The 12,486-nt window shown below is 43.1% G+C and overlaps 2 protein-coding genes across 2 annotated transcripts; one reads left to right on the top strand and one right to left on the bottom strand.

The window, feature by feature from the left end:
* The first annotated feature begins 861 nt into the window (after positions 1 to 861).
* Positions 862 to 2,807, top strand: egr2b (early growth response 2b). Its single transcript, XM_053865882.1, has 2 exons — positions 862 to 1,090; positions 1,220 to 2,807. The coding sequence occupies exons 1-2, from the start codon at positions 928 to 930 to the stop codon at positions 2,365 to 2,367; spliced, it is 1,311 nt and encodes a 436-aa protein (XP_053721857.1). The 5' UTR covers positions 862 to 927; the 3' UTR covers positions 2,368 to 2,807.
* A 2,708-nt stretch (positions 2,808 to 5,515) lies between these two features.
* Positions 5,516 to 8,890, bottom strand: adoa (2-aminoethanethiol (cysteamine) dioxygenase a). The gene is made up of 2 exons (XM_053865612.1): positions 8,324 to 8,890; positions 5,516 to 7,058 (listed from the first exon to the last, which is right to left on the bottom strand). Exons 1-2 carry the CDS (start codon positions 8,660 to 8,662, stop codon positions 6,624 to 6,626), a joined length of 774 nt encoding a protein of 257 aa, XP_053721587.1. The 5' UTR covers positions 8,663 to 8,890; the 3' UTR covers positions 5,516 to 6,623.
* Between the last annotated feature and the right edge of the window lie 3,596 nt (positions 8,891 to 12,486).

Raw genomic sequence — 12,486 nt, forward strand, 5'->3', positions numbered from 1 at the left:
GATATTGTTTGGCTTCGTAACCAGAGAGCCAGTCATGATTTGATTGACAGGCTACTCGGTCATATCCATATCCCCATAGTCATAGCTTAGGCTGTTCATAGATAACTCGCTCACAGACTGGGGATGCAGGCTCAACTTTGCCATCGACACAGTGAAAACAAACGAGGAAAATATTTGACTGAAATATAGATTTGAAAGTCTATTTTTTGAAATATTAATCAAATATATTTAAAAGAAAGTTCTATAAATGTTTGTTTCCTTTCCCGATGCATCATAAGTAGCTCGGAAACGACTATATTTAAACTGAAGCTACTATTTCCCGTATTCAAATCAATCTGACGGAGTTTCCTTCATATCACACAGAGAGGAACAAATCCGCCCTCACTCATTTGGTTGTGGTTTATCTCTCACTCCACTCGGTAGAGCTCGTCATTTTCCGACGGTCAAAAGCCGGATCCCTTACCAAAAAAGGAGCCCGAGGGTGTTTCCTCGTGAACCGGATTCAACCATATAAGGAAAGTTTGTTCTTCTCCTCGGTACTAGAGTCGTAAAATCGTTCGAATAAATAGTTGATTCGGTCAGAATTTGTTTTTACTACCAAAGCGGAGGGTTTTTTTCATGTATATATGAAGAGGTTCATCCTGATTTGTCACGGATCCGGGCGGACTCTTCTTCATTGACAAGAGATTCCCTCTGTCATCGCCGCAGAGATCCCAACCAATCAGAGCGCGGAGCGCCTCCCCTTATTTGGTTAATGACGCGGCGGCCTCATTCGAAAGGTTCCCGATATAAACACAGAGATGCCGGGCGGCTGCGCGCAATGACACGTTGTGGACGCAGCGCCAGACACCTTCACTCTCGGATGCGCTGTGACATGTCGAAGTAGCAAACGCGGGTACAAGACATCGGGAAAGTGAATGAGACACGATGACGGCCAAAACTTTGGAGAAAGTGAACGTCGGTGGGTTCGTGCACCCGGAAAGTGTATATTCCGTAGATGACATCGCCGGCAGCAGCATGCCGACCTCCGTGGCTATCTTCCCCAACACAGACCTAGGAGCACATTACGACCAGATCAACATGGCAGCAGGTAAGGAGAACGGAGCTCACACCTGTGCTGCGCGTGTATCCTCAGTGTGCGCGTGGAGTTAATTGTTAAACACATTGCCTTCACTCAAACCGTCAGTGTTGAACTCGAGTGTGATCTCTGTGTCCACAGAAGGTCTGATGAGCGCCGACATGAGCGCAGAGCGCCGATCTCTGGACCTCTCATCCTACTCCAGCGGCTTCTCCCAGCCGCCATCCCACCGCAACCAAACCTTCACATACATGGGCAAGTTCTCCATCGACTCTCAGTATCCAGGTAACTGGAACCCCGAGGGAGTGATCAACATCGTCTCCGGCATCTTTAACGTGGCGCAGCCGCCACCGCCGCCGCCGCCTCCTCCTCACCCTCCCTCCTCCTCCGCGTCCTCTTCCCCTGCATCCACAGGCTCCCCCAATCACTTCTCCAGCGGAAATTTGAGTTGTACCATGGCGGCCCAGAACCAAGCAGACATGGAGCACCACCATCACCTGTACTCCCCTCCTCCTCCGTACTCCTCCACTGGCTGCGGGGACGTGTACCAGGACACCTCGGCGTTCCTCTCCACATCCACCTGTCCCATCGCCTCCTACCCGCCGCCCTCCTACACCTCCCCTAAGCAGCCCGGGGCGTCAGACGGGTCAGGACTGTTCCCCATTATTCCAGACTACCCCGGCTTCTTCCAGCCGGCGTGCCAGCGTGACATGCACTCTTCTGGCATCCAGGACCGGAAACCCTTTGGTCCATGCTCGCTTGAAACTTTCCGCGTGCCCCCTCCTCTGACCCCTCTGAACACTATCAGGAACTATACTCTTGGGGTTCCGGGTGGCATTTCGGAGGGTGGCCCGCCTAGACTCCCGTCTGCATACAGCCCGCAAAATCTGCCTCTAAGACCCATCCTGCGCCCAAGGAAGTACCCGAACAGACCCAGCAAGACCCCCATACATGAGCGCCCGTACCCCTGCCCGGCAGAGGGCTGTGATCGGCGGTTCTCCCGCTCTGACGAGCTGACCCGGCACATCCGAATCCACACGGGACACAAACCTTTCCAGTGCCGGATCTGCATGCGTAACTTCAGCCGCAGCGACCACCTCACTACGCACATCCGGACGCACACCGGGGAGAAGCCGTTCGCCTGCGACTTCTGTGGGCGCAAGTTCGCCAGGAGCGACGAGAGAAAGAGGCACACCAAGATCCACCTGAGGCAGAAAGAGAGGAAGTCATCCACGGTCTCCTCATCCTCCTCCAGCGGCGTCAGTGCCACCAACGGAATTTGCTCTTAATGCAGGTCGCAATTGCCACCAACAAGTGCGCACACAGTACAGCTATGAATTGGTAACTCCGCGATCAGCTAATAAGTAAATATCCAGACGAAGAGCGCGTGTCACCGAGGAGTCGTGCGCTTTTACGCACAGATCGATTCCTGCTCCAGAGCCACAGACGATGCACTTTGCCGGCGCATTCTACTGAACTTTAACTCTCCTCATGCAAAAATGAAATTAGTGTAATATAAAAAAGAATTTCACGGCGCACCGAGGCGCGTTTGGATGTGAATTAACTGCAATAACTTTTTTCAAAGTTTAAGTTATTGAAGTGTTCTAATATGTTGTTGATGACAATATTTCTAAATTTGAGTGCCTCGTCCTTTTGTACACTGATAGGACGCTTCTAATGCAATTAATATTTGTCTATAATGTGTTTAAAAAAGCTCTATTTTTGTACACTTCCGTTCTGCGTAAAACAATGTTGTTGTCGTGATGTGTGTTTGAGAATGATTAAATGTATGTAAAATCATAAACATCCGGTTTCAGTATGATTTATTCCTGAAAAACGAACCCTCTTTTCGTGGGCGGAGTGTGGGCGACTAATGTGTGTTTGTGTGACGATGGAAAAGCTACTGTTAGTGTCTGAAATTTGGGTAAACCCCGCGTTGCGTCATGGTTGACATTTGTGACTCAGAATTTGAGTTGCCTCACTTTTTTTAGAATCACAGACTGATCAACATCTGCTCGAATGAAATACATTAGGGAAGAAGCTGAAAAGAAATTTGAAACCCCCTGACAAATATTTAATTGACACGTTTTTATGAACGAATCAAAAAAGAAGTCTCCACTTCATTTTTAGAAATCAAAATCTTATAGCCGCTAAACTAAATGAGTGCATAGGAACTATTTAAATTGGAAATAATAATCATTTTAGAATACACTTACTTACAAGACCATTTGCAATAGATAACAATATCGGATTTCAGCTTGCAAGAGATCAACTCAAATTTTTAACCAAACTCCTGAACACCTGTCACCTGTCATGGTATGCCTCAGACCAAGCAAAAGATTCAGGTAAAATATTCAGATACTAACAGGACGTCAACACACATTAAATGTAAATATAAATGCAAATGCACACACACAATTTACAATTTAAGAAACACAGAGCACACCTCACGTATTTATGAGTAACTTACCAATACACCTGAATTTGTGAAATAACAACTGAAAATATCAGTACAATGAGTGCTGTAGATTCAAATCATATACTGACTGACTTCACCAACAATGTCAGCCAGCACAAACAAAAAAAAGAAGGCAAGATAATTCAAGATCACAAAACTGAGGAAATAGTAGCCTGTTAAATTCTATATAGTAGAAATTATACTAGATGTGCTGAAATTATGCGGTATAATTCAGAAGGCCATTGAGAAAAACAAAAAAGATCTTGAAAATGCGAACACTGATTCTGATGCAGGAGGTTCTGGGTTCTCATCAATTAACATAAGGGTTGGAAAGGACCTCTAACATACCGTTTTAAGACATTAAAAGAGTCAGCTAACCTTCCTGTTAACTAAAAGACAGAGAAGAGGTCTGTCTGAGCGGCATCGTATGGTTCCCTCTCTAGCTTTGGGTTGATTTCAAGCTCAGGATCAGCTGCTTCAATTAAATATGAGGTATTTCAACACTTGTATATAAACAATTTATTGATATGGGCTCTACAGACACCTGTGACTTTGATCTTTTTCTGTTTTTTTTTTTTTTATGCTCATCACCTGAACGTCCAACCACAGTGGGAGTGGGAGAGAGTGCTCCTCTCCAGGAACACTTGATACCCTGAACTCTGTCTTGGTCTCTGTACTCCCTTCACTCCTCTTTCCCTCATTGCATGGCCAAGAGCATCAGCTGTTCAGGCACAGGCTCATCTGCCTGGCAAAAATCAAATAGGACGGCTGAGTTAAGACCAGGGTGGAACTGACACACGCGCGAGTAAGATGAAGTTGTCACTCAAAATGGCGGGTGAAGCAGCTTATACTAAGAAGTGATGAATGTATTATATGGACTCACTGAAATAAACTGAAAACTGCATTTTGCTTAAACTTCATTCACAATTACGAAAAAATAAATGTGATTCATCCTTTTTAGAGTTGCTGTCCAAACACATCCCACAAGCCACTTCAGCCAGTTGTGAGTGAAAACACATGCAGGTCAGATTGAGGTTGAATGACATACGCATTTCATGCACAGAAGAAGCAGCTTTTGTCAGAGTCTCAGTGCAGGAGCCTCTATTTATGACAGTGCTCTTGTGGTCATGACCCAGAGACCAGTAGGCTCAAGGATAAAATGTGCATTCTGTCCGAGGTGACATTTTTATTGTTTGATGAGGTAGCACATCTCATCACAGCAGTGAATTCGATTTCTGGGCTTTATTTACTTTAAATGAATTGAAAGTTGCATAACTTCAATGCTTTGCAAGTTTGGAGTGGACGGCATGATAAATTATTGTTTCAGTTGGTCCTAGCTTTCGGACTAAGGTTTCGAAGGCGCTATCACTGGTAATGTTGGAAACACAGTGCAACTCTAACCCTTCTAAAATAAGTAGTAATAAGTATAAATGCAGGTGATAAATGAAAGACATTAGAAAATTTGAAAGAATAAAACACTTAAGCAGCATGGAGTTTGTACGAATGTTGTGTGATCTTTCCTCCATCCACTGGTTTTCCTTGAAGCACTCCGGTTAATTGATGGATGTAACATGTGTGAGTCAAAGGTGTCTGTGCGGCCCTGTGACTCACAGGCGACTATCCGGACTGTTTCAATATAGCCACCTTCAGAGGGGAATATGCAGCACAAAATAAATGTTTTCCAATTCACACTTTTCAACCATTATGTTCTTTTAAAGCTGCCCTTAATTTTAACTCTTTTTCAGAGCCCTTTCATCATTCTATATTTGTACCGTGGGTCTTTTTTTTTTCAATTATGTATCATACCAGAGGAAATTTATCAAGAAAAAAAAAAAGATAGATGTTTTGAATTTTGAAATGGAGTGTATTTCAATTCTTATGAATCATCACATACACTGATAGAAAGCATGTTTGCTGAAATAGATACTGGTCTTGAGGAACTTTTCAAACAATGAGACAGAGTATGATTGTAGCTTATTTCAGCGAGTTGGCTTGATGTAAGCGCTTTTATTGAGAATCCAACACACGTAAATCCATTTCCAATGGCATGTAGGCATATATTCCATATAAAAGAGTCTCGCACATGTAGTGGCTTTTCATTGGTTCATGTACACGGCTAGCTGTGTTTTCATTGACACTCATCACAACTTAGGTGTCCAGATACGCGCACTTGTACCTGGAAGTTTGAATCACAATCAGAAGTGTACAACGGCACTGTAGCACTGAGTAGGAAGTTACTGGAAGTTTTAATAAGAATACATTCAACGCTCACAAATAAGGCAGGTAGAAGCATAGTTACAAACAGCATTACAATATTTGACACTTCAAAAGTCGCACACACACCTCTACTTGATTTCCAAAACGCATAGAGAGTGATTTAAGTATAAAGCATGTTGTACACGAAAAGGCCTCTCACTGTTATGTCAAATACTTGACATAACAGTGAGATACCTAATATATGTAATTAGGATATTAATATCCTAATTACAACACTTTCTTTGGCAAGTTATTGGCTTGTTTTAGATTATTGTTAACAAATTTTGATGTGAAAAAAATGTAATTAACGTAACAATCAAAGCTTATTATAGTAACTAGCAAATTATCATGTTTAAGTATCTAATAACAAAACATCTGTTTCCCTGTAAAGACAATATCAGTGATAATAACTAGTAAATATTTTTGGATAATAAACACCTCAGATGTAAAGAGCATGCACAATGACATAGTGTATATCTGGCGTACCGCAAGTCACCAACATGTAGTGAAGATTGTGAGCAGCAGACATTCATGAAGCAAAACCTGTTCTTTTGCTGAGGGGTAGATTCAGCTGATTGGCAAATGAGCGCCACCTACAGATTTACAGAGACCAACTCACTCTTATGTATCAGCAGTGAATTACATTCACATTTTCTTTCTAAGACATTCTGGAGTGTGGTGACACCAGGACAGATGCTGGAAGTCGTCGTTGCTGGTCAACGGTAACATTTCTGAGCCCTCGCTTTCGAACGCCATCACCTTCTTCCTCCATGTGAGGAGAAAGCAAAGCAGAGAAGAAAACCACATGTGGAGGATGGCATCGCTTCTCACTCAGACGGAGACCACAGGACCTGGATATGGTTCGGCACCACACCCGAAGTCCTCTGGCTGAGGGATTTCCAGCAGCCAAGTCTCCCCTTTATCTTCCACTGCCTGCTCATCCGGACCTCCCTTTTCATCTACCACAGTCCTCAGGACTCTGTAGTAGTGGCAGTCCCGACCGTCGTCTGGATTGTATGGGGGAGCCAGAATATCCAGGAAAGCAGCCGGGCCGTCCACCGCATCAATCTGGTGAAGATTATCCCGCGCTGGCGTGAGGAGGCAAGGCCCGCTACTCTCCGAGTACTGCGTGACTGAGCGCAGCACAGAGCGCCAGAGAGACGGGCTCTCCTCTACAGACAATGGAGGCTCAAAATGAGGAGCGGTGCCGCTCAGGTTGCCCTCAAGCTTGTCGAAGCAGCTCACATTCACCTTCCCGTACAGAACCTAGACAAGAAGAAGACAGAAGACTGGTTATGGTCGGTGGGAGGAAAGCGTGAAAATAATTGCTGACAACAATTTGGAATAGATTTACACATGTGTGCCTTATTTATGAAAGAAGCTCAATCAAAGGGATTATGGTTTTGATTTTAAACACGTTCCCTACATCCTGCAAAATTTTGACTGTGTAATGTGACAGAAATACTGTGTTTTTTGGGGCAATGTGAGACCTCACCTGAGTATTTATTAAAACCAGTGATTCTCAACAGGGAGGACAATGGTGGGCTATTATTATTAGTATTTGTATTTGTTGTTTTATACTGCATGCAAGAGTCAAAGTGCATTTTGGAAACACTTGATATTAGGAAACACATACTAGGCACGAATAAACAAATGACTCCCATATTTAACAATCAGTAATTAGAAGGATGTATGAATACGGTGAACTTTTGGTGACCACTCCTGGGTGAACCGCAGTCAGGCTGAACAAGGCAGTTATAAGTAGGCTTGAATGACTAATTACACGCTAATAAGACTTCCACCACTTAAACATATATTTAGATTAGATTAGATGACCTTTAAGGGGAAAAAAAAAATACAGTTTAGAACCAAATATGATGAAGATGATGTCGATGAAGATGACCTACAGGAACATAACACATTTCACATAATAACACAAACTATAATGATGGCATTATTACACTTTAATCGTGTAATTGTTTAATCGTAATCGTTAAATACATATATCATATTGCAAGCTGCCCAATATTTGGAATACTTTGGAATTCAAATATTGACTCTCATATTTTAGATGGAGCGACATCAAAGAATGATTCTCTCATTCAAACACCCATCATCAGAATGTTTTCCCTCTTACCTTCCCAACTGAACAATAGTGTTGTCATTAATAAATTACATATGAACTGGATGAGTGGGGCATAATTCGTCAACCAGAAGGGCGCTTTACAGGTGGGCTTGAGAAACACTACAGTCAACCAAAACAAGCGGAGCCAATAATGAAAGAGCATGATCTGGCGTCATGAAATTACTCTTATTTTCGAGTGCTTTTGAACACAAACTGTTTACATAAAAGAAGGGAATCGAACCAGTGTTTAGATGTTGTGGATTCTCGTATTTCAAATGCGTTCTGTGTCATTTTAGGAAGTACACATAGCATTATTAAAACGTCACGTTAAATCACCAGCAATGAATGGATAATGAAAAGCGACTCATGAGTGAACGGACGAGTGAATGAGAGAAGCTCTCAGGACCTTGAGCATCCCGTTCATGCCCGGGTGGTCGTGCAGCGGTATCGAGGCTCCGCTCTTCAGCAGGAAGACGCCCATGCTGAACACCTCCGTCTCACAGATGTGCATGTAGGTGACCGGGGGGTTCTGGCTGCCGGCTGGTCCGGAGTTGGACTTGCTTTTCCGGGGCGCTATCTTCAGGTCAGCAGCCCTCACGGCGGTCACGAAAGACACCAGCTCCGCCTGCGAGTCTGTCATGACTTCGTTCCCGTTTCCATTCGGCGCAGACGTCAAACCTTTATACGTTATAAAAGCTCGTTTAGCTATTTTCTGAATGAGTGGAGACTTGTTGTTCCGCGGCATTCTGGTTCAGGAAAAACATATAACGGATATCAGCGTCACTTTCGCCGTCAGGAAATCCGCGATCAGCCTCCTCTTGGTCACCCGACGTCACAAGATACCGCAGGAAGTCAGTGGCTCCATCTTGAAAACACGCCGAAAATTATATTTCAGGCAGAATGCGTGCATTGCTTTGGTTTTACGGCTTATTTCTAAATGTGAGCCCCCCCTCCAGTCATTTCCCAGGATCGTCTCCTCATCCGCGCTCACGGAGGCTGCGTTCAGCGCGCAAAGACCTCTGGGAAAAGAAGTCTTACAAGGAAGTCATAAACGATTCTCTGTAATAAACGGCGTCCCCAAGCGAACGTTTAATGAGTTTCTTATGAAAGGAGCTATTGCGAGATATCAAAAGCCAGTGGTTTATATTAAAACATCAAGGCGTGGCAAATAAAAGTCCGATGACATGGACGGAAAACTACAATTCCCAGAGGTGTTGGGCCAGCTCCACAGCTGCAGAGGGGAAGGCCATGCAGGCCATCGAACCCCACAGCCCTCCATCATATCCCCAGGGTACCTCTCCCACCCGCTTCCCCCCCCTCGATATCGCGCACTCTGACTGTTTTCTGTGTTGTATATGGGATTAAAATAATCAAAACAAATACTGCACAGTAAGAGAGAATGTCATGAGTGAAAAGTGAAGTAGTCGCGTGTCTAAACATTTCAAAGTTAAACAAAGAAAGAGAAAAATGATTGATGGGAATGAGTCATAGGTCCTTTTACTATAGTGTTTGCTGTTCATTGTTTTATATTCAATGCACAATTCAATTATACTGGCCACTATGTTGCGACACATATTAACATAGGCAACCTCGCGCCCTCTCAGCTGCGCATGTGAACGTTTTGTTTTTGTCCTCCCTATGAATGATCACTGAAATATGCCAGCAAATCTGAATTAGAAATTGTATTTAATAGTTTTTGTTAGTGCATGTCACATGACCCTTGTATACCACATTTCCCCCCACAAATGTGAGACGTCATGGCTCAGTGTCAGCAACTGTTTCCTACTTTCCAAGCATCCAAGAACACACCCTTTTTGGGTGAAAAAAAAGGTAGTACAATTCCAAGCAGTGAATAAGACATCTGTTATGTTGCGACTGAGTTGTTTATGGTAAATATAAATATGTGGGTCATTTTAAAGGTGTCTAGGAGTGCAGAGCTGATCACCCCCACAGTTTGACCAGGAGTCCACACAAGCACTGACCTCCTCAGAGATTTTCAGATGGTGTACAGACCTCGGGTTGCGTTGCTTAAATGGTCACTTTTCTTCAGCTCATAAAAACCAATATGGAAGAGGTTTACAGACATGGTCATATAAACAACAGTGCAGGCCAACAAACCAGGCGGTTGCAGTTGGGAAAAGCTGGAAAAGGGAAATGAGTTACAGTAAATTGCCATATATGGACATGACGTGTGAGTCATTCCGTATCTCTGTTCAAAGTCGAGTTCCACTTTGATGTTTGATTTTCTGGACATTATTTGCAGATGTGGAGCAAGCCTTTAATGCAACTGCGAATCTGTGCAACTGCACACCAATGTGAGTTGCTTCCTCCAGGAACAGAAGAGACCATGGTCAACAAAATCTGTAGCTGAGTCACCAGCATCACAAACACTTGGATACACAAAACTGACTCACTACACTCACAAACATCCCTTGACCAAATGTGGTAAATGTCTGTGTGCTTGGATGTGCGTGCCAGTGGATTAAAACAGTTTACAAAATGGTGCATGTTCATTTAGTTGTGAGGGCCCTCTTACATCGGTGTATTTGAATGTGAGTGTGCGTGAGTGCGTGAGTGTTTGTGTGTTACATTATGCATGATGTGTTCTGAAGAGGAGCGAGGAAGAAAAAGCAAGCAACACAAGGAGTGATGAGGTTAGTTTATTACGTGCACACGCTATTGTTGCAAAGGGGGGAAATAGATCAAAAGAAAAAACAAGACAAAAAATAAGTGTATTAAATCATTTCTCTTTACTTATCCAAGGTTGGGTTGCAGGGCCAGTGGTCACCTGCAGCTCCTCTGTTGGAATACTGAAGGGTACAACAGGAGACAATCAAGCGATACTGTCTGTCTTGGGACAAGCAATGGAGAATATAAAAGTGTGTACACCCCAGCAAACAGTAGATAGTGATAATAATGACAAATAACACCGCTGATCTGATAGGGCATCTAACAACCCCAAGTTTTAGTTGCAAAGGAAAACATTGCTTGACTTGTGTGTTCATTGAGGACAAAGTTGTGAAGGCCTGTGGCTGCTATGGATCTCATTTTCATTGCCTTCTGATCTGGTTGCATAAGGCCAACATTATTCACCCACTGTTTAAAATGTGCATAACTGACATTGCAGAGGAGTCAGTGCTGCTTCATCATGATTTACACAGCGCGGCGGCCACAAGCGATGAATGGTTCATTGGTCTGGTAACAGTCGGAGCAGCAACATACTGTACAATCACAAACTGCTGTCATGCATGCAGGTGCAATCATGCAGCCGAGTGTACGGACGCATCTAAGTTATAATAGCATGATAATCAAGTCACTCACTCACTCCCCAAACATACACATTCTTTGACTTAAATCAGCATTTGGAGACAAAGAAACAATGGCAGCAGCTGCATATGGATCGCTCATGTCAACGTGGCCTTTGTGTTCCGTCAATGCTCGGCCTGTTCTCTGTCATCAGAGTTGTCATTATTTCCAAATATCTTCCACTGTTGAGAATGAGAAGTCTTTATAGTGGCCTCATTGAGTCGGGCCGTCATTGACAATGAAGTCAACTTTGTTGTCTGTGAAAGAGTGCTAACAGTTCAGGCCAGAACATAAAAATTCATAAGTTCGGAGAGGAAAATGTCTGCATAACTTGATGGGAAACAGCCATGAGGAGACAATGCTGTGCAAAAGTTAGTTCTTTCTGTCAAAAGCATCTTTCTTCAAGTGCAGATCAGGGAGGGCATCGTGGGAAATACTCTGGGCCCTTCATGTTTTTTTTTTAAATAAACACATTTTCTTGTGTGAAAAAAATATTACATACCAATCCTATGTGTTTAAACACACATGGACTGTATAGTTAAAAGTAGCTTGAATCAGATCTTTCAATTGCATGTAAGCATTTGAGTCAATATATCACTAGATGCTTTTGAATGTGCTTCAGCGGAGTCAAATAAATGTTTACTTCACTCACATTTATTTGGACAGTACATGTCAAGTTTTGACCAGGGACACACCACATTTAAAAAAATCTTTTCTGACACAACCATTTGCATTACAATCAAGGATGTCACTTAAATCCCAACTTGTAAGCCTCAGTAATGTTTTCATGTAGTAATGTTCACAGTTAGTTAAGAATTCTTCACAAATTAGATGCTGTGATTATAAGCCAATTGGAATTAGAATTTGCATTATTTACAAATGCCAAAGTTGTCAACCATCTGTTGTATTTAACTTTTGCTATTTTAAAGTTTAAATTTGATCTTTTCTTTGTCACATCCATCCACCCAGCTGCACCAGTCTACTAGTATACTGTCCTGTCCTCTGCTCTGTTTTTGTTTCGGCAAATCTCTTTTTTTTATCAGTGGAAAATGCAACACAAGTTGAAGAAGTTGCAGCATAAATTGATCAAGACACACACAGACATGGGGCACATACATGTAAAGACGCACATGCTATTGCACTGTGGGACTTTCATGGTTGGGCTGTGGACCTTGACTGCCCAGTTGCTGTCTTGATATTAAGAATGATGGAGACTAGCACTTGCCCATAGACTAAGGCACACTTGGACTGATGAGATTCTTT

The sequence above is a fragment of the Synchiropus splendidus genome, chromosome 5, assembly GCF_027744825.2.
Source record: "Synchiropus splendidus isolate RoL2022-P1 chromosome 5, RoL_Sspl_1.0, whole genome shotgun sequence".
Taxonomy (NCBI): Eukaryota; Metazoa; Chordata; class Actinopteri; order Syngnathiformes; family Callionymidae; genus Synchiropus; species Synchiropus splendidus.

Excerpts from the sequence above, each read along its gene's own strand:
- adoa (XM_053865612.1), bottom strand. The coding sequence starts at position 8,662 with ATGCCGCGGAACAACAAGTCTCCACTCATTCAGAAAATAGCTAAACGA. Across the intron at positions 7,059-8,323 it reads GCATGAACGGGATGCTCAAG|GTTCTGTACGGGAAGGTGAA; the intron begins GTCCTGAGAGCT and ends CTTCTTGTCTAG.
- egr2b (XM_053865882.1), top strand. The coding sequence starts at position 928 with ATGACGGCCAAAACTTTGGAGAAAGTGAACGTCGGTGGGTTCGTGCAC. Across the intron at positions 1,091-1,219 it reads CCAGATCAACATGGCAGCAG|AAGGTCTGATGAGCGCCGAC; the intron begins GTAAGGAGAACG and ends CTGTGTCCACAG.